This window comes from Crassostrea angulata, chromosome 10 (assembly GCF_025612915.1).
Source record: "Crassostrea angulata isolate pt1a10 chromosome 10, ASM2561291v2, whole genome shotgun sequence".
NCBI classification, from domain to species: Eukaryota; Metazoa; Mollusca; class Bivalvia; order Ostreida; family Ostreidae; genus Magallana; species Magallana angulata.
The window spans coordinates 4,642,046-4,665,176 of record NC_069120.1 but is presented as its reverse complement, the minus strand read 5'-3'; the positions used below and the strand labels follow the sequence as shown (position 1 = coordinate 4,665,176).

The 23,131-nt window shown below is 35.5% G+C and overlaps 1 protein-coding gene across 5 annotated transcripts; it reads right to left on the bottom strand.

The window, feature by feature from the left end:
- Positions 1-787: 787 nt before the first annotated feature.
- LOC128165663 (trichohyalin-like) lies at positions 788-22,755 on the bottom strand. 5 transcript variants are annotated; one of them, XM_052830423.1, is made up of 18 exons: positions 22,607-22,755; positions 17,392-17,451; positions 16,945-17,044; positions 14,048-14,825; positions 10,132-10,166; positions 9,891-9,976; positions 5,892-6,047; positions 5,673-5,733; positions 5,218-5,433; positions 4,669-5,117; positions 4,365-4,489; positions 4,102-4,218; positions 3,756-3,887; positions 3,438-3,659; positions 2,843-3,199; positions 2,560-2,691; positions 1,489-2,315; positions 788-1,375 (listed from the first exon to the last, which is right to left on the bottom strand). In XM_052830423.1, the coding sequence occupies exons 2-18, from the start codon at positions 17,431-17,433 to the stop codon at positions 951-953; spliced, it is 4,260 nt and encodes a 1,419-aa protein (XP_052686383.1). In that variant the 5' UTR covers positions 17,434-17,451; positions 22,607-22,755; the 3' UTR covers positions 788-950. The 5 variants fall into 5 exon arrangements, with proteins under 5 accessions (XP_052686383.1, XP_052686385.1, XP_052686384.1 ...); XM_052830425.1 differs by having other exon boundaries at positions 3,756-3,884; XM_052830424.1 differs by having other exon boundaries at positions 4,365-4,486.
- Between the last annotated feature and the right edge of the window lie 376 nt (positions 22,756-23,131).

The window sequence follows — 23,131 nt, the reverse complement described above, 5'->3', positions numbered from 1 at the left end:
TATGTATACTCATGGTGTATAATTTTGTGATAAATAATCTTGACATTCATAGTTTATTCTCTTCCTTGAAGTAATAATAAACTGGTAATAAACAAGAGATGTTTATGAAACACTTATGCCCCCCTCCCTTGGAAACATCCACAAAGAAAATGAACGTAAACTGCAATTATTTGGAATTTTTCTAAGTCCAAGGGGCAATAACTCTGTCGGAAATTGCTCTATCATATCCAAAATCAAACTTGACCTAGATATTATTTAAATAAACCTGCATACCAAATTTCATATTAATATGTGCACCCTCTGTGAAGAAAATGAGCGGAAACTGCAAATAACTCGAATTTTTCTAAGTGTAAGGGCCATAACTCTGTCGAAAATTGCTCAATCGTACCCAATATAAAACTTGACCTAGATATTATCACGATAAACCTGTGCACCAAATTTCATTCCAATATGTTTATCCTATGCGAAGAAAATGAGCGGAAACTGCAAATAACTCGAATTTTATAAGTCCAAGGGCCATAACTGTGTCGAAAATTGCTCGATTGAACCCAATATCGAAATTGACCTAGATATTATCACGATAAACCTATATACCAAATTTCAATATGTTTATCCTTTGCAAAGAAAATGAACGGAAACTGTTGGTGGACCGACAGACAGCAGCAAAGCAATATACCCTCCCTTCTTCGAAGGGGGGCATAATAATATCCCTCATCAATTCCCCCATATGTACTGGATAGTGGATACCTTGTCTTTATACAAGGTATCTAGAATTGAAAAGTTAAGATTAGGATTCCTTTCCTTTTATTAATAATTAACACAATAAAATAATTCAAATTAATATTTTGATTAAAATAATTCAATTGTTCAATCAATTGTACATCCTTTGCAAATCATCCAAACACAAAAGTAATTATCATAGCTGCTATTTCAGAACGATGGGAAACTCATCAAAATGGTCTCCCTGGTGTGTAATACTTATAAGTCACATTAACAAAGCCTGGTTGAACCCCCTGTTCCTGGGGATGAGGCACCATGCCCACTGAGGGCTGCGGCTGAGGAATGATGTTTGGATTTGGATGTGGCATCATGCTGGGTCCAGAATTTCTCTGGGGAACGGACATCATGGGGTAAGGCATGCTTACAGAGGGATTACTCAGCCGACCATCTTGAAACATCACTGATTGCTGCACTGGCATGTCTTGAACATTGCCTGGATTCATTCTCTCATTGCCGCTGCCAAATGAAGTGCTCATTCTCGTCTGTGGCATGGAAGCACCCTGAACTGAATAGCCTGTCCCATTACCCCAAGCCCCAGGACCTTTGCTGTCAGTTTTCATGGAAAGTGCAGGTTGATTTGGTTGATAATCACCTCCTTAAGTATGGAAAAATTCACATTAATTTCAAAATTAAACAATTTATGTAAATTTCAAAATTTAAATTACCGTTAAGTTGATTTAAAACATCTGAAAATGCATGTACTATTACCTGCTCTAACATGGGACGAAGAGTTGCGTCCCCTCTGTGACCAGGTTGACTGTGTGTTGCTGCCTGGGTAATTTCCCTCCACTGGTCCCCTGTCCCCCGATGACCCACTGTAACCGCCCTGGTCTCGATTGGAGGGTGTTGTCTTCCCATACCCAGCATTCCTCCACAGATCATCCGTAGAGCGACCCTTAGAAACATCCTTCCTCTCTGTAGTCAATTTACTTTTATTTGAAACCTCTGGTGATTTGTAAGAGTCTCGTTTACTAGAAGACTTGTAGTCAACATAGTCTTTTTTTCCACGACCTTTATTTCTATCGTGACTACGACCTTGATCTATGCCTTTGCTGTATCCATGGTTGCTGCTGGATTCCATCCCCCTGCCATAGCCATGACTGTTACCTGAACCATGACCTTTTGTGTACGAGGTCCCTCTTGTTTCCCCCTTGTTGTCATTTCTTGGACGATTGTAATTGCTGTTGGTTTTACTTGTATGTGGATTTTGAACTTCACGGTTTCTATTGTGATTATTCAGGGAATCATGATATCGATCATGGTCACGCCTATAATCACTTTTGCTGCGTTCATACCCACTTGGGGCTGAAGAGTTACTGATTCGATCATACTGATCATTGTCAAACTTTCTGTACACAGTAACAGTTCTTTCCCCTGCAAACTTGTTGTATCTTTCCCTTTCATCATAGTCAGTCTGATCTTTGGAGTAGGCAATTTCACGGTGCTCCAGATACACCTCCCTTTGGTCGTCCGTGCGGTTGAAGTTTCGTCGTTGGTGGTCAGTGGATTGATAGTTATCATAACCTCTGTCCGATCTGAAATAAAGTAAACCAGTTTAGCAAATTTAGTATCAAAAGATTTAGATATTATAGAATTTCTACAAAAAACATGTTTTTATGTATGTACATTTCCATTTGGAGGTACACTGTGTATGAATATTTATGATTTGTATAGTGAAAAAGTGTTGCTTGCAACTAAGATCAAAAATTTAACCACTACTTCATAAATCATTATTTATTGTAGAGAATTTAGGATTCAAGATTTTTTGTGAAGACTTACTGAGAGCTGTATCTGTTTTCTGACATGTTTTGTCTCTTGACTTGGGCTGGGTAGTCCTCTCGGTGACCTCTGGGTTCGTAGGTTCTCTTCAGGGATTCCCGCCTAATTCGGTCATGTTCTTCTTTTTCAAGTCTTTAAATGGGTGAAAATTAATTATAACAGTACACATATTTCATATATTTAATATAAAAAATGATGACATAAGTTATAGGCATTTTCTTTGCCATTATAAATTTAACACATCAAAAAGAAATTTAATAGAGATGACCGCAGGTAGACTTACCTCAATTCTTCTTTGATTTTATTTTCTTTTATTCGTATTTCTTCATTCTCCCTCTCCAGTTGTTTGACTCGCTCTGCCAGTTCGAGTTTTTCTTTTTCCTGAGCCTCCTTCTCCTTCTCCAGCCTGAGCCTTTCCTGTCGCTCCTTTTCTAGCTTTTCCCGGTCTCGCCTCTCTTGTTCTTTCATTTCCCGCTCCAGTCGTTCCCTCTCCCGCCTCTCCTGATCCAGTCTTTCTCTCTCCCGACGCTCCTGTTCCTTACGCTCTCTTTCTTGTCTCTCCCTCTCTAGCTGCTCTTGTCTTTCCTTCTCCCTTTTCTCTCTATCTCTTCTTTCCCTTTCCTGACGTTCTCTTTCTTTCCTATTTAAAAACAAAATATATTCTGTATTCTCAACATATGCCAATAATCCAAAGAGGTATCTATTATGACATACTGATGTACATTTGCCCAGCTGTTGCATGTTCATGTATTTGTATGGATTATTTGTAGGTAGAATCCCTTTTAGAAATTTCTCTCTAATAACTGTACTCTTGTATGCCCTCTGGGCCAAAAATTGGAAATAAAACTATTATACTAGTAAATACTTCTGCTCTATACCTTTGCTTTTCCCGTTCTCGCTCTTCTTTCTTCCTGGCTTCATACCGCTCTGCACTGTGTCTGTCTCTGTGCTTCCTATCTTCATGATGTGCCTGATATCCTCTCCCCTTATCTCTATGCTGGCCCCGAGGCCTGTCATCTGGGGAATTCCCTGGTTCCCTAAACCTGTCTCCATCCTGAGGAGACCATCTGTTATCAACAAACCTGTCTTGCTCATTGTATCTAAAGAAGGAAGACAGCCATCAAGCTTTTTATGTCCATTTTATGTAGTACCGTGGATATTAATCTGAACACAATTAAAACATTAAATTTACTTACACTGGCTCTATGAACCTCATTCTTTCTTCTTCCCTGATCCTCATTTCTTCCGCAACTAAACGCCTTTGCTCTTCCTCAAATACTACAATCCTCTGTTCCTCTTCAAATCTAAGTCTTTCCTCTTCCTCTCTTCTTGTGAAAAAACAAAATGACATAAGAATGGTGTCATAAATTTTACAAAGAATTCCCTCTCTTTTTAATGTTTTTTTTTTTCAACAGGTATGTATATACAAATAAATATCATGGTAAGTTTAGTGTTAGCAGTACATTCTAAACAGGCACACAATGGGACCTTCCAGCCTGTGTGGTGTTTATCTTACATATAAAACATGCACACTAGGGTCACCTGATCTGTTCCAGAAGCTGCTGTTCCTCCCACTCTCTCTCCCGCCGCTCCAGATCCAGTTGTTCCAGACGAATCTGCTCCTGTTGCTTCCTCCACTCCATTTCTTCTGTTGCTTTCCTTCAACAAAATAAACAAATAGCAATGACTTCAATCCAAACTGGAATTGCATGATATAAATATGTATTTCATTTAAAAATCATTTTTCTTTTGCACAGGGAATAAGATATACTTGATGAAAAATGATATTCCACAAAAAATAGTACCTGATTTCATCTCTCTCTTGTTCTAGCTTGTATGCCTCGGCCCGTTGTTTGATGTGAAGATCCTTTAGTCTCCAACTTTTGTCGACAACTTGAGTGGTGCGAAAAGGAGACAATCTGTTACGCTGCTTGAAAAAATCAATAAAGATTTTAAATAGCTATCAGTATCCCAACAAAAGACAAACATAATACGTCTAAACAATCATTTTAAACTACCGCTAAATTTGCTTAGTTTAAGGCTAATTTTTCATTAACTTTCCCCCTCGTTCTGACTTTTGCTGCAATTCTATCAACCAAATCTCCCTACCTGATCGTAAGAGTGAGACATTGCACTGCGAGACTTGAAGTAGCCAATCCTGTGGTTCCTCATCCAGCCCGAGCTAGACTGCCAGCCCCTGCCTTCCCCACCCCCAGGCTTCCAGTTCAGATGAATTACCCTACGGGGTTTGTCTCCCTGGTCCTTACTGCTTACACTGCGGTCCCTGGAAGATATCCGACCCTCACCAGCCTTGTCAGTGCTTTTGCTCTTAAGGGAGATAATCTTAGATCCTTTCTCGTTGCTTTTGCTCTTAAGGGAGATAATCTTAGATCCTTTTTCGTTGCTTTTGCTCTTAAGGGAAATAATCTTGGATCCTCTGTCATTTGTTTTGCTTTTCGGGGAGATAATCTTGGACCCTTTCTCATTTGTTTTGCTTCTCAGGGAGATAATTTTGGATCCTTTGACCTCCTTCTTTTTCTCTGATTCAGGTTTTCCTGCTATATTGAAAAGTAAACATGATGTATGAATGTATATACCTCTTTTATTCTTTATTTTTTTACCATATAAATAATCCAATGATACATTTACTGATCTGACCTGCTGCAGGTTTATCTCTCTTGTTGTCTCTGGTTTTCTGTGTTGGTCGGGGCCTCATGTCACCGGATTTCTTGTCGGTTTGACAATTTTCGGGTTTCTGTGTCTGACCTTTGACATCAGTGACCTTTGTCTTGGTAATGGTTCTGCCTTGTGTTTTGTTTACTTTTATAGTATTACTTGAAGTTTTGGATACAGTTTTTTTAACAGCTTCTTTTGCTGCAATACACATAAAGACCAAATAAAACCAAGTATCATATATCATCACATTCTGAACAAATGACATCTCAAATGTAAGAAAAGAATTTTTTTTCTCAATTCACAAATAACAATGGTTAAACAATACATGAATGTCTCAAAACAGTTTCTTTTTCTATTGCACCACTTATTATTTTAATTTTTTTCCCAGGATAAAGAATGCGACAAAATGTAAATTAAGATATCATAGAAAATCTTACGTTTTTCTACAGCAGTCTCACTGGAGTTTGATAACTGTGACTTCGGAAGTTCAACTTTTGGCTAAGGTGGAAAAAAAGTCCATATGAATTATCTTTTGGTTCAATAAGAATGATGGAGAATGAACAAATCACTGCTGTCAGATGAGTGTGACAAAAGATTAGTGTGAATATTATATGTATTTACATATAGGTGTACTGAAAAGAGAGAACTTGGTTTACCTTATCAAATGTTAAACTGATAGTATTCCCATTCAGTTTGGTGTTGTTCAGACTTGCTATGCACTTCTTGGCATCCTCTATTGATGACAATATGATGTACCCAAAACAGCTGCTGTCAGGACTCCTGGCATTGGTCATAATCTTAGCAGCCACCACCTACAACAAGAGAAACCGGTCATAATCTTAGCAAATACATTAAAACTTGTCTAATCCAGTGAAGGGTGGTTCTGAGAAATTTGGCCGGATTGGGCAACATCCAATTTGGGGGACACTGTTGGAAATTAATTTTAGTATTTAATGCAGTAGGTCTTGATCGTCTATTCTTCAAAATTTTCATATTTCTCCTGAAATATTTTAGTCATCCTCGATCGTGATTACAGCGCTAATTTTCCTTTTTTTTATTTGGAAAACAATTAATTGCATAACAGAATACGTACAATGGAAATACCTTTTCAATCAAATCATCGATAATTTTTCAACACCCGATTAAACTGAGAAGACAAAAGACAAGTGCATGGAAATTGCTAAACAAACATTGACCACGCGACAAGTCAACAGGTGGTTGATTACGTAATGGCAAGAACTGTTTTTATGCAGGGGAACAATGGATAAATATTTTAAATTCACAAAAATTTCATCAAGAATGGAGCATTTTGACAGATAAAAATGTCACTCTGTTTGTACTACGGGCATTACAAACATTATCTTTGGTCTTACTCTTGCGGTATCCAGAATCAACACCTGAAAAAAATGGGGTGAAGTATAATCTAAATGATCTAATTTTGGCTTTAAAAATACGTATTTATTGATAACAAGAGTTAATGGTATAAACTAAAATGAGTTGAGAGTTTGGATAATAATATTTACAGTGGTTAAAATCAATAGCAACGATGGAAAATTGCTCTATAATTGAGCAGTAATTATTCTGCATAAGGCCAATTGATGAGAGGCCGATTGATAAGTGGCCAGATTACGAGATATAACTCTCACTAATTATAAGGAGTCATATCTATACATCGCGGATGGTTTACAGAATAGACAAGATCTGGATTGCACAACATTATTTAAGCATAAAATGATAGGAAAATGTCAAGGGACTGAATAATTTTGACCGGATTGGACAACATGCCGGAATGCACAACATCCGGTTTCAACAAGTTTTACTGTACCACCTACAACAAGACAGATTGGCCATAATCTTAGCAAATACCACCTACAACAGGACAGATTGGTCATAATCTTAGCAAATACCACCTACAACAAGACAGACTGGTCATAATGTTAGCAGCTACAATCTACGACAACACAGACTGGTCATAATCTTAGCAAATACCACCTACAACAACACAGACTGGTCATAATCTTAGCAGCTACCACCTACAACAAAACATACTGGTCATAAACTTAGCAGCTACCACCTACAAAAAGACAGATTGGTCATAATCTTAGCAGCTACAATCTACTACAAGACAGATTTGTCATAAACTTAGCAGCTACAATCTACAACAAGCATACTTGCCAACCTCCAACATGTGAAAATCTGGTCATGACCAGATTTGGAAAGTAAAAAATCTGGTCATAGCGCGTAACGACATTCACGACATATTTACCATGCATTTCATACGTATATACAATAGAAATATGTGTTAAAAACTTATGTGTAATGCTTTATTGCAAAGAAGCATTTTAACTAACAGTTGATGATTTTGAATTTTGCAAAGTGATCTGACACAGAAAATGGTAGGTTGTGTTCAGCTAAAAAAAATGCAAAAAGAGTTTCTGCTACTTAACCTTGCTTTTGAACTCTGTAAATGATGGCATGACAGTTGTAAGTGACTTGGAAGAGTTATGTGTATTAAAAAGCATCCTATACATGACTTAGCGTTTTTTAATGTTTAGTCAGATCATTTTGGGCACAAAATCCAATATTCAAATGTGCGTTATATAGAACATAAAAGCCTCGTTTTGTACTCGATTACTTTGTTTTACTTATGGGAATTCATTTTCCCAGATATGTTGATAGGTACAAAAATATCGTTTTCTTTTTGTTGGTTTTGATTCCGCTGGCCCCGATGAAGACCTTTTCTTATTGGAAGCCATCACACTTAATGATTTAAACATTCGCTTAGTCAAAACAACTCACGATAATAATTACACATAATGTGTCTGTTATAGCCATCGGCATTGTTTACGTGTTACGTAAATCCAAGCTCAGCTTGGGTTCATAACTGGAAGTCAAACGCGCAACGTAATTTACGAACCAAATCCGGAAATCGGGAGATTTTCGGGTTGTTCGACAAAAATCGGGTGAAAAGCATGACCCGCCGGGTCATAAAAAATAATCGGGTGAAGGGTTGAAAAATCGGGTGTGACCCGACGAAATCGGGTCAGTTGGCAAGTATGACAACAAGACAGATTGTTCATAAACTTAGCAGCTACAATCTATAACAGGAAAGACTGGTCATAAACTTAGCAGCTACCACCTACAACAAGACAGATTGGTCATAATCTTAGCAGCTACCACCTACAACAAGAAAGACTGGTCATAATCTTAGCAGCTACCACCTACAACAAGACAGATTGGTCATAATCTTAGCAGCTACAATCTACAACAAGACAGATTGGTCATAAACTTAGCAGCTACCACCTACAACAAGAAAGACTGGTCATAATCTTAGCAGCTACAATCTACAACAAGACAGACTAGTCATAATCTTAGCAGCTACCACCTACAACAAGACAGAGGGGCCATAATCTTAGCAGCTACAATCTACGACAAGACAGACTGGTCATAATCGTAGCAGCTACCACCTACAACAAGACAGACTGGTCATAATCTTAGCAGCTACCACCTACAAGACAGACTGGTCATAATCTTAGCAGCTACCACCTACAACAAGACAGACTGGTCATTATCTTAGCAGCTACAACCTACAACAAGACAGATTGGCCATAATCTTAGCAAATACCACCTACAACAAGACAGATTGGTCATAATCTTAGCAAATACCACCTACAACAAGACAGATTGGTCATAATCTTAGCAGCTACCACCTACAACAAGACAGACTGGTCATAATCTTAGCAGCTACCACCTACAACAAGACAGACTGGTCATTATCTTAGCAGCTACAACCTACAACAAGACAGATTGGCCATAATCTTAGCAAATACCACCTACAACAAGACAGATTGGTCATAATCTTAGCAAATACCACCTACAACAAGACAGATTGGTCATAATCTTAGCAGCTACCACCTACAACAAGACAGATTGGTCATAATGTTAGCAGTTACAATCTACGACAACACAGACTAGTCATAATCTTAGCAGCTACCACCTACAACAAAACAGACTGGTCATAATCGTAGCAGCTACCACCTACAACAAGAAAGACTGGTCATAATCATAGCAGCTACAGTCTACAACAAAACCATCAACCTTGCTACATCATCATAACAGAACTATACTCCATCTCCCCTAAAGACAATCAACTTGCTCAAGACACTTTGCAGAAGGATGCTCCTATCAATGATTTAATTCATCTTCCTTACTTTACTTACTCAATCTATTAACCAACTAATCAAATCAAAAGAAAATTTCTTCCAAGCATTGTCACATAATCTTAAATGGAAGGTTTAAAAAAGTTTTTATTTTCACATATCTTAACACTGGTACCTGTTTCATTTTTTTCATTAAAACATATTTCATTGATAAACCAAATATCAACAAGATTTAGTATCCGTCATAGCCTATATAAGCCCTCTCACTAATGGTACTAGTGTATAGCAGCATACACGCCTCATTACAAGGGACAACAAAAATAATCCTACACCCCTATTGTTGTTTATCTCTGCCCTGCTTACAATAAGATTGTCACTACCAGTAGAACCCCCTTAGATAAATATTTATGTACTGCTTGTGGCATGAAACTGATACAACATTACTGAATAGCTGTACATGTGAAATAGAAATGCTTAGTAAAAATGAAGGGTTACCTTGACATGTTTGTTGAAGAGAGCTTTCAAATCATTGGCCCTGGTGGAGGAATTAATCCCACTGACCCAAAGGTTGCAAGACGGCACTACAATAGGGAATAAAAAACAGAAATCATTTAAAGTCTTCTTATCTGGGTGGAGTTTTATTTTATCATTTATTTATAAAATGTCCTAGCAACACAAAGTGAAGAGACTTTTAAATGAGTTACGGATATTTATATTCAATACAAAAAGGCATTACCTGGAACCGCCCCACTATTATCCTCTGATGCAGAACTGAAAAATAATGGGTGAAACCAAATTATTTCACAAAATTAATTTCTCAAATTTAAATGCATTCTGGTTACAGAATTACTGAAATACATGTTTGTTACTTAAAAGAGCAAATTCTACCATGAAGTTTTTTTTATGGTCTCAAGTATCACACCAAGATTTATTGACAAACAGATTACTTTACATTTTTCTTGCCACATGTTGCCAGCTTTCAAAAGATTCTGTATCTACTGCAAAGTCACCTTTCAATCAACTTTGTATGAGGTCATAAATAAGTTTTCCGCCAACTCTTTCCAAATCCCTAAGGTCCAATAGATGAATTAATGAAACCAATAGGCGTAACAATTTGTACTCCACACCTGAATTGTGCCAATAATGTGAATTCCAATGTTCACTAAGGGCATATTAACAAGAACGTGTCAAAACTCAAATTTACTTGAGCTTTTAGTACATTAAGAAACAAACAAGACAATCTTTTCCAATCAATTCCATTTAAATGATCACATTAAGCAGGTAAATCAGTTTTACAAATCCTGTCCATGAGTGTAACAGCGTCCCAATATTCAAAGCCTTAGAGCCGTGGGAGCAATGTATCATCATCTCCCACTGTTCAGTGATCCATCAAACCCTGTCCAGATCTACACTCCAACAAAGTGTGTACTTTGTCTTTTACTATAGCAAATCTCTCTTTTAGATTTCTGTAACACTTCTGACTCTTCTCCTGTGTTTACACTGCTTCATGGACTTGTATGATCCCCTCTACCCATCTTTAATAATTCTCATCTAAAGCCTTTGTAACAAATGCTTATAACGAATGTTTGGATTTCAAGCTCCATTAGTGGCAATCCCCTCTTTTATTCTGTCATTTCTGTACTAATGAGAGCAAAAATTCTATGTGAACAACTTTTGTCCAACTTTAAAAACCAACATATCCAAATTAGCGGGCCATACATAGATGTTCTTTCATAGGAATGGTGGCTCTGCCTTTACACTTATCTCAACACTATAGCTCCTTGGATGAAGACAGTCTCAACATTTGCATGACATGGATCATCTGCTGCATTACTCCAACACTAACTGACTACATCACCTCTCTTTAAAAGGTGGACAGGCGGGATAGCAAAAATCAAACTTAAGTAGATGGAAACCAAGAATCACTTGATTCAAACATTGGATACTAAAACATGGATACAGCAAGTTTCTCAAACTGGTTGACAGGTGCAAACACTTTTAATGAATAAAAAATATCCATCACCTTTATTTACATCATTTCTGTTAAATTAGGATGAAATAAATATAGATCTGAATTATTGGCAAAGGAGGGCAATTTAGACTTATTGATATTTTAACACTGTTCACCTCTATATGAGCAACCATTGGTAGGGATTGCCTTTGTCTCTCTATATCAGCATTGGCTGGAAGGAATTGTCTTTGCCTATTTTTATTAGCAATGGTTGGCAAGGATTGCCTTCACTCCTTTTGATTAGCAACAGTTGGCAAGGATTGCCTTTATATATCTATATCAGCACTGGTTAGCAAAGATTGCCTTTATATATCTATATCAGCACTGGTAAGCAAGGATTGCCTTTATATATCTATATCAGCACTGGTTAGCAAGGAATGCCTTCACCTGCCTTTACTAGCCAGGATTGCCTCCACCCCACAATATTATCAACGGTTGGCCAGGATTGCCTTTAACTCACTGATTTGAAGACATGGTGAGGATCAGATTGCAGCAATTTACTGAGTCCTATTACATTAGAATTCACAATTAAATGATTATTCATTCCTTGTTGCTGGATAACAGGTCATCTTATAATAGACTCATCTGGAGGATAGGGGTCATCTCTTATTCCTTTTAGACACACAAACAAAATCTCATTCATGGATTAAAATCGTTCCTTATTGGGAATGATTTGTTTCTTTATCTACTACAAGTATCTGCAGTTCTTCTTCAGTAGGGGTACAATTGTCACATTTGATGCTTTAGCATGTTAATGAAATCACTTTAACAGTCAACTCTATACCAAAATCAAACAATTATCTAATTCACCAAGAACTGGTTTGGAAGCTTTCTTCTTAGTACTTTCAAATCTGTAGTTCATCATAAGGTCTGCCAACATACTCTTCATCCTTCTCTTCCACTGTTGTCATCAAACCTGCTGTTTCTCAGCAATGGCATGTTAATATTGATAGAAAAAGCCAGCAGTACCATAGGTCTAAATCTAATGGGCATTCCCTTTGGAAACTAGAAATAAATAAGACAAGAAAATAATTCATAAGAGAATCAATGATTCTTGGCAGTGCCTGGACTAGTTCAATATACCCCTGTGTTGTTCAAAGATTGATGCAAACAAAACACTGTCAGTGGGTGATTCAGGATGAGTCCTCTGGATGGATGATACATCAGCCTCTAAGACCATTCCAAGAACTGATATCAGGGAGACCAATAAAAGCTGAGTGTGCCTTCGCTTTGCTATTAAGAGTAGTTTAGTTATCTACCTGAAGTCTTTCAATTTATTCTTCATGAGTTAATTCCCCTGCATTTTTTTGGTAAATGTTCTTTGTAGTATAATTATTTCACCTCTGAACATTATGGGATTGCTGAGTACACCCAATACAATCTCCCACAAGGATTGTCATACGTGTCCTCGTGACTTCCCTCCAGGTGTGCCTGACAAGTTCTCTTTCATTCACCTTTTTCGTGAGTAAAATAAATCTGTTGCATAATGATACCATATCCAAACTGCTCATCTGACAGGCTCTCTGATAATTCAAACAGGTTGATACAGGTGAAAAAATCCTGACATTAATAATGACGTCACCTTCCATTGAAGTTCCCAGCGATTGATTTTTTGGTTGATCAACTAATCTCATAAAAAATAAAGATTTCTCATTCCTGTTCTTGTACCTTAGATGGATGCAAGAATGTAAAAGTATCTATGATGCTATGCACAGATATGTCTTCTTTCTCTAAGTACATGTAATCCTTTTTCAGTATATTTCAAAGTTGCCTTACGTTGTATTTTGGGGGGAAACAAAAAGTAAGAAATACACACATTCAAAATAACGTTTCCCTTCTTACAATTAATATTTTTGCAAATTCATGTCAAATACAAATGTACAAGTACTTGAAATCTGAAATAAAAGCAAAGAGAAAATACAAACTGATGAATAAAGCTGGTTATATATCTACTTGCATATGTGTACTTATTTTACAACAATGTATAAGAAACATTCAGTTCTGTATGTATACAACTGCCCCATAATTATACATTACCAAAACATTTTTAGTAAACTATAGTCTGTCTCAAGATATTTCTGCCGCACATTTTGACGATTTTAAATAAAAAAACAAATACCTGTGAAAGAGGTGCAATTAATATTGATGAACGAGATTATTTCATTGACACTTTATCATTTTTCACTTGGAAATATTCTCAGGAACAAAAACAGATTTCTTACAGAGATTTATAATGGGATATGTTGACAATTTGACATCTTTCTCCATTAGGAAGTCACTCAGAATACCATGCACAATTATTTTACGTCATTATTCAGGTCTGCTTTACTACAAAATCCCTGTAGACATCACATTTTTTAGCCGTGTATTGAAACCTAACAAGCTAGAGGGGGCGATTCAAAAGAGAAATCTTGGGATTCCTTCCTACTATTCAATTGACATAGTTTTATTCCTGACTGAGGTATTTATGAATATTAAATAATTTCAGAAAAAGTGTAGCATAAACATCTTGGGGCAGACTATGAAATAAGTACACATATATAAGTACAGGTACAGGTTTTCTGCATTAAAAGATCATGCACTTGCATTTGAATAGATTAAGCAACATAGTTAATCTGAACAATGGTCATACAAGCCAAACCTGTTCATGGAAACTTTGCTGTCCACTTTTTCTTCCCTTTCTTCACTATGCCCACTTCTTTGTCTCTGCCTGCTGTTTGACTTCTGTCCACTTCCTAAACTTGTCCGCTGTCCACTGCCACCACTACTTTTGTGTCTACTGCCACTGCTGGACTTCTGCCCATTGCCTCCACTGCCACCACCTGACTTCTGCCCATTACCATTGCTTGATCTTGATCCACTGCCACCACTAGATTTCTGCACACTACCATCACTGGACTTCTGCCCACTGCTACTGCATGATTTTTGCCCAGAACTTCTTGCTTTCTGCATATTGCCGGATTCAGTTTTCTGCCCATCTTTGCTACTGCTGCTTGATTTCTGAACTTTGTTGCTGCTGCTGTTAGACTTTGGCAGGTTTTTGCTGCTTGGTTTTAGCCCACTGGTGCTTGGTTTTTCGGGTTTGTGATCAACATCACTGCTTATTTTTTGCCCACTGCCGCTGGATCTCTGCCCACTATTACTCCCAGGCTTCTTCCCAGTGCTGCTTTTGAGCCTCTCAACACTAACTATGCTGGACTTGAGTTTCACTGAGGTTTTTCTGTCATCGTTCAATCTCTTGACACTGCTGCTGGATCTCTGGCTAGAATTCTCTGCCTTGTTGCTGGACTGAACTTCTTCAGTGTTGCTGTTTACAGATTTTTCTCTGTCCTTTATATCTGCATCAAGGTCATCCTGTGTGTCATCTACATACACATCCAAGGACTCCCCCACACCTTCTTGTGATTCCTCCGTCACTACTGGCCAAAACAGAAGTAGTCATTAATACTCATAAATGAACTTTTTCTACTTTTAACTTACCATTTCTCATTTTCCATAAAACCTCAGTCACACATTTCACTGCAAAACCTAATAAATATTAGATGGAATGAAAGTGAGAAAAGGGCAGACATGAGTGAAAATGATAGATGTAAGAACATGGATAAAGAGTGGAGTGCTTTACACTTTATTTTTTGGTAAATGATTCAATGTTAACATGAACTCTGCTTTTTGATTTGCTGTGCTTGGTTCAGTATTTCACGTTCAGTCTCCGATAAATGCAAGAGGTGCAATTATCACAAGTATTTTGCTACTGAGTTGCTTTGTCCATGAGTTTTACTTTATACAACAGACGGGATCAGGGGCTACTGTGCTCCTATGATTTGGCTACTTAACAGTATGATGTCGTTACTCTGTGCCTATGATGTGCCTATTCTTCCAGTATAATATCCTTCCACTTTTTCTGTAGCTATTTTCCATTTGGTTGCAGTGTATTGTCATTTTTTATCACCGATTTGGAGTTGGAAGTCTTATATTATCTCATCAGATACAGATATTTTTCGCTGATTGACAAACACTTCCAACATTAACTTCTGGACATTAGAAAACTGCTACTGTTGTTCTGCCAAGTTACTGAGGTTGATCTATTTCTTACCAACAGGAAATGATCATGTGTGAAGTCAAAACAGGTTAACATCGTCACAATTCTTCATAAAACTGTATAGTTTTCTCTGGTTTTGAAATTGTTTCTTTGATTTCCTCCTCATGATTAGTTTTTTTTTATAAAACTGCAATACTGGCAAGGCTTTAATGTCCAATCCATGGTCTATAGTGAACTTTAAAACTCTCTTCTGATAACATACTGTCTCCACTCCCATCTTGTGTTGATTTAATCCCTGGACACCATCAGGTCACCTAAACCACTTCCATTTATCCTTTTTCGGTGATGTTACGTTCCTCCTCTGTGTTTCCAGAGTTATTCTTCATAGCACCTTGTTGCATATGTTCTTAATTTTCTCAGTATAAGTGTTCTTCAGTTCCTCGGCCTATATCTTCTTCAGTTTCTCTGTATAAGTTCCTCTGTATAAATGTTCTACAGTTCCTCTGTATAAATGTTCTACAGTTCCTCTGTATAAATGTTCTTCAGTTCCTCTGTATAAATGTTCTTCAGTTCCTTGGTATAAATGTTCTTCAGTTCCTCTGTATAAATGTTTTTCAGTTCCTCTGTATAAGTTTCTTTGTATAAATGTTCTTCAGTTCCTCTGTATAAATGTTCTTCAGTTCCTCTGTATAAATGTTCTTCAGTTTACCTTCTTAGATGTTCTTCAGTTCCTTGTTATAAATGTTCTTCAGTTCATCTGTATAAATGTTCTTAGTGTTGCACATGAAGAGTGGATCACCAAGTTTTCTTTAACAATCCAAAGGTATCCTCTTGGATCCGTACAGCAGAACTGTTTTAAACTGTTTTCTTTTCTTCAAAGTCACTAGCTCATGTTCAGTTTGACTGTTTTTCTCGTTATGACTGAATGACGGCTTATCTGTGTAATCTTCTCATAAATCCCATAAACTTCTCCCAGAAAACGTGATAATAAGTTGGTGATGAAGTTTGTTTTATTTGGTTGATGTCCATCTTCTCTCTTAATGTCCAAGCTTTCCAATTCATTAGTTTCTCTTCCGAGTTTATTCATAAGTAAGAGTAGATGATAAACCTTGTTTGTACAGTCATCCATTTGGAGTATTCAAGACAAAGACTATTTCACTGGTTTGTCCTTTACGCATGTATAGAACAATAAATTCCCCAATTTTCAAATAAGATTTGTTTCTTTGCATTGTTCTTACACAAAAATGTCAAAAAGCATGCAAATATATTTTCAGAAATATATTCAACTCTAAATATCAAAAAATAAACATTGTTTACTTTTGATGTAGAGATGTCCACATTTACTGAGAGGCCTCTTAATATCTGTTGGCATCTTCAAATGTTTCATACTCTATACACATGCTTTTCATGTTTCTTTTTTAATAATGAAGATGCATTGAAAGAACTTTTAAATTAAAATTTCTTTAAATGAAATGAATAGCTGTGTTTTTTTTTCCTACCTTCACTTTCTTCCTCAAAATATTCACTCTCTGTGATATCTTCCGTCTCCAGTCCATCTTCCCCACCGATCAAATCACTGTAACTCTCCTCATCATCCACCTACATCAATTTATATTGACAAAGAATGAGTTATCTTAACAAGGCCAGGACATTTTTAGAAAAACCTTATTGGAGACAGTCCAGAGACTATGCGAAGGCACAAGTTTACTGCAATTCTCTTAGCTAGCGGGTAAGTTAAATCTCACAAAGATTAAACAAAGTTAACATAGGTAAAAACATTCAGCAAGCCTACGGATTATTTTTTTCTGGTGCAATCATTTACAGAAGAAGACAATTGACAAGGATCTGCCGGTTTTGTTAGACAAAACAATGACCGTATTTACACTATTAAGTTACAAAAATTCTTCTGTCTAATATTTAAAAAAAAAAATGAAATGGTAAATCACCTCAATGACATCAAGGAGGAGAAGATCCTCGGGTTTATCCATTTTTTCTATTTCTTCCACCTGAAAAAAGGAACATTTTGTAGATAAAATGACTAGTATATATAAATGTATATACAAGAATGCATACTACCCAGCATTGTCAGTAAAAGTACTTAAAATCATGGTTTGCAACAACACAAAGATGACAACCCAGCAGAGACTCTATTCTATTTTGAGAAGCTTGACCAATTCATTTATTTTTTATCAGGCTCAATGTTCCTCTGTACAATGAAACTATAAAGGTGCCATAAGATTTAGTCTTAAAATTAAATTGACTTTTCTTTCAAATTATCTTTTCTCAAATTCCCTAAAACTTTTGTCACTTCCTTCACTCTTAAATATTCTCTAGATCATCTTATATCAGCATAGAGACAGTTATATATAGATAAACAGTCAAAAGATAAAAAGTATTGGTTGGCAAAATTCTGACACTGGTGCTATCATACAAGTAATTTTTTTCTGCAATACCAAATCATTTTCCAGATGAACAGCAAATAAAGCACTTAATTGTTGAATATGGGTTTCTTTCAAGATGAATGTAATATATTTGTCACAGGTAGTAGATGTTTCAAACATTGACTGTACAGAGTGTTGTAATTATAACATACACTAATTGAACTTGAACAGGTCCAGTACAATCACTAGATTTAGCTACGTAGCTTGAATTACCCACATAGCTTTATTTACCTACCTGAAGTAGGTTTATTTAGCTACTCTTATGAATAATATGATACATGTATTCTGCATTTTACAGAAAAAAGTCAAAAGAAACTGTCAACATATATTTGTACTGTGTACTTTTAAAAATTCAACCATGGGCAAAAATAGTTAAAACATCACTGGTTTTGAGCAGTTTTAGTCAAAACATGCATTTCTGTTGTTCGAGTTACTGTATGACACCTTGCGTACGATGAGGCATGGATATATTTAAATTATGTGAGATAATTTCACATTGTGCTGAATTATTACCTACCAATTTTCATGTTAACCAGAACTCATGTTCTTCTTTATTACTTTAATGTTATTTCATTTAAGAATTAGCTATTTGGCCACACATAACAAAGTTATACATAGCCTCATAAATTTTAGCGCTGAAAGAGCAGTGACTTTTTCATGATCTGTTTTCAGTCAGATCAGTTCAAAGTTGAAACTTATTGCTGCATCTGAGTGCGACTTTTTGTACAAATGTTCTATTGAGAAAAAGTATGATTTAATAACTAAATAAACCTACTTCAGTTAGGTAGATAAAGCTATGTAGGTAATTTAAGCTACAAACTCCGTAGCTAACTCTATTTTATAGTTTTGGGTAACTAGATTTACCGAAATACCCGTGATTTACCGAAATGCCCGGTGAAAACACCGAAATACCCTTCAAAAACACCAAAATGCCTCATTTGAGCACAAATATTTAACATCATAGTTTGAATCTAAGTGTTTATATGTATTACCCCAATTTTCAGTTTGATAATGTAAGTAATTGGACATAAATAGCAATTTTCAACATGTGTAGACATTGGGTTAACATGGTTAAGAACGATAACTCTTGCATGAATTGCTTTTCAATCAAATAGAGGGGTGTAATTTTATTCCCAGAATAAAATAACTAAGAATTAAAAATAACAGTTTATCAGCTTTTATTTTTTAATATCATATAATAATTTGACATGATAATATGAAAATTTAATGAAAGACTTGTCTTTCTTGGAAGAATTGCATTTTAATCAATAACAACGAAAATCGGCTGATTTATTCAAAAAATTAATTTTATATACAATAACTATCTATATAAAATACTAAACATACACTCTTTTTGGCGTAATAATGGGCATTCTGGTGTTTTCACCGGGTATTTTGGTGTTTTCACCGGGTATTTCGGTAAATCCCGGGTATTTCGGTAATTCTATGTACCGTAAAGTTATTGTACTGGACCTTATTTATACCGACTTGGACATAAATAAGTTGTCAATTTATATAGAATTCTACACTAATGGGATAGGTTATGGGTTTCGTCGAAAGTTAGCTATTAACTCAGAGGCGGATCCAGCAATTTGGAAAAGGGGGGGTTCCAATTAATGATAATCAATACGTGCAAAATTCATTATTTTTCAACAAACAAGGCCTTTTGAACGTTTTCCATGCGTAAATTTAATTAACAGTTTTTTTTATTAAATTTTTATTGTCATTTTCATAATTATTACAAGGAATTCAAAAAGACAAAGCAAATATTTATTGGCACTCACACACCCTTTCATACACTTGCACACATAAATATCAGAAACACATTCTAATTGTTTACAGGAGAATTAAATTTCAAAAATATTTTTCCAGTTTGACCATTGTTTGTCAAATTTTAACATTTCACATGATTTAATTGATATGTATCTTTCAACCTTATATTTGAAATAAATATGTTGTAATAGTCCCTTTAAGTGAGGGATCTTTTTTTGTTTCAAACAGTTAAAAATATACTGTTTGGTATACATAATTATAAAGTTTACAACTTTGTTACCCTGATTTAGAGGTATTTCACCAAATATTACATTATTAACATTAAATCCAATTCTATTTGTAGTTTTACAATAGATATGCATGCTGAGTTTATTCCATAATGGCAGTATTTCTAAACATTTAATAAATACATGTTGAATTGTTTCTACATCTTCTTTGCAAAAAGAACAACAATCATCAGTGCTTACATTGATTTTTTTAAGATAGTATTTTGTAGGCAACATTCTGAAAAGAATTCTGTACTGAAGCCATTGTACTGAGGTATCAGCACTTGTTTTAAAACATACTTTAAAGAACTCTTTAACAGAAACATTAATTTCTAGTTGCATGGATAGTTCAGTGTTCCATTTCTGAATGGAACTTGGTATAATATCTTTACTATTAATAAGATTGTACAAGATTTTCGAACATTTTTCAAACAGTAAAACATACTCAAAGTAAAATGGAATGTATGGATAGTAATATTTTCTAACATCAGATCTTTTTATAGACTGAGATCTAAGAAAACTAGATAATGCATTAATAACACTGTTGTATAGCATTGTACATACATTAGACAGTCTATAATTTTGTGCAAAATCATGCTGTTTCAAAAACTGACCATCTTCATTTAGAAAGTCACCTATAGTTTTAATACCATGTTCATACCAATTATAAACAATGATAGGTTTATTACCAACACATATATTTGTATTGTACCAGATTGGCATAGCACATACATTTGTTGTAGATAATGAATAGTCAATTGTTCTTAAAACTTTTAACCATGAGTGTAAAACATCTTTCCAAAAATTATTACTATGATTTATTATATTTTGTACATATTTGTCACCAAAGTCTAACAAATGCTTTACCACTTTGTTGCCATGAATGTCTAAAAATATATCCGTCCATGGTTTGTTATCTTTTGTTAACCTCTTTATCCATGAACATTTTAATGACACTAAAAAATTGTTAATATCCGACATTTTAATACCACCTTTTAATTAGTCTTGAGTAATGAGTTGTCTCTTGACTTTATCTATTTTTGAATTCCATATAAATTCATAAAAAAGATTGGTAAGGGAAGAAATAATTTCTTTATCTGGACTTGGTAAGGAAATAAAAAGGTGATTGAGTTTTGGAAGAAGTAATGTTTTAACTACAGTAACTCGACCAAAAGGAGTCAGAATTCTCCTTTTCCACTGTTGTATTAAAGCTTTGATTTTAGGTATTTGAACACTATAGTTTAGACTAACAATTTTTTCTAACTCAACAGAGAATTCTATTCCCAGCAGATTGAATTTTGTACAACCCCACTCCAGTTTCCATCTTGTATGATGGTATACTTGTTTAGAAAATTTTTTTAAACCTATCCACACAATTTTTGTTTTTGAACTATTTATCTGCAATCCTGAAAAAGTTGAAAAAAGATCTATGGTATCCAGAGCAGCAAAAAGGGATTCTGAAGAACCATCAAGCACCAAGGTTGTGTCGTCAGCATATTGGGATATTTTATGTTCTTTTCCATTGGCTACAATGCCTCTAATATTTACATTTTGTTTAATAAGGATAGCTAATATTTCTGCACAAAGAATAAAAAGATATGGGGCAATCGGGTCGCCTTGTCTACAACCTCTATATATAGGAAATTGTTCAGATAGCACACCACACTGTAAAACAGAAGCTGTGATCTAATTTAATTAACAGTTATCTCGTCAATATCTACATGTATTTCATACCTATCTTAATAACAGAGTGCACTGCATTTATTAAGCGTTTTGGGTTAGGTAAGGACGATTTGCACAATTTCTAACCTTAGAAAAAAAAACAAGTCTCCAGCAATGAGAACGTGCGATTATGCTGAATAGAAAGAAACACTAAAAACAAAAACAAAAATGATTCAGACTTATTACGACAAGCTATTATAAATATAAATTTTTTGGTAATTTTTTTATGTCTTTGATGTTTAAATTCTGAACTATTTATCTATTTTGATTTCTATTGATTGCCTTCTTAAATAAAGGTCTAAATGATAGGATATGACAAAAAATGGGGATACTTTATGTGCTGAATAGATACAATGGTGTAATACAATGGTACAAGCAATAGTCGTCCCAGGGAACTTGATGTGACCTCTGTAATGGGTGCGCAACATCACCCGGCACTAGTACAGAGGCGATCATATTCAAGAAAGTTGTGAAAAGTTGTGCATTTACATAATGGTTTACATATAAACCCCTTACACGGTATTTTTGTAACGTAATTTCCGATTCATGGGGGGTTGGGGGGGGGGGGGGGAGGCTTCGTTTGTGATTCAGGTATTAAGGCAGCTAGCATTCCAGAAAAATAGCATAACCCGCATAAGAAATTCTTTATATGAGCAATTTTAAAAGCATTTATTTGAAATAATTAAAGTATTTATGGTATAAATGGGAAAAATTGGCTTTAAATAGGCATTACAAGTTTTCCAAAAAATTCATATGTCTCAGAGAAAGGGGGGTTCCGACCCCCGGAACCCCCCCCCCCCCTGGATCCGCCAATGAACTCTACAACTATTTCAATAGCATAAATTCTGTTTGAAAAGGCCAGCTCAGTATTTGAAGAAAAGGAATTATTGTTTGTTACAACACGGGGCCATGGGGAGGTATCAATTGTACACATTTTGCACGTCTGATAAAACACATACCCAATTCCAATATGGTGGAAGGTTGAATAACGATCAAAATTTATGCAGCAATACTTTAAGACTGGAAAAAATATACCAAAATTGGCACATTTGACAGTAAACGATACTTAGCGGATTCTATCACTGACGTCATATCTCCGCCATTTTGATAGGGGTTAGACTTTTCTTATTAACTTGTACGACTTTTAGTCGTCTTTCATCAGACATTCGTTCCCATGTGAAATCATCTAACAAGCAATCGCACCTTTCCGACAAGCGAAAAATTTCGAATGCATATTGTAGGTTTCCATGAAAATATCCCCCCTTTTTTTAAATGTTGATATAAATACAGGACAGTTTATCATCAGTAGAGATGATAAAATTCAATAATACACCCTCACATACACCATAACAAGACATTCAAGGCTGTAAAGACCATACTCTAATTGATGGGAAGCAACTTTCATTTTGCCAAAAAAAATTCAATTTGAAAAGGAGAAACATTTGACCTCTTTGCCAAGATTTGCTGAGCAAAATATATATGTG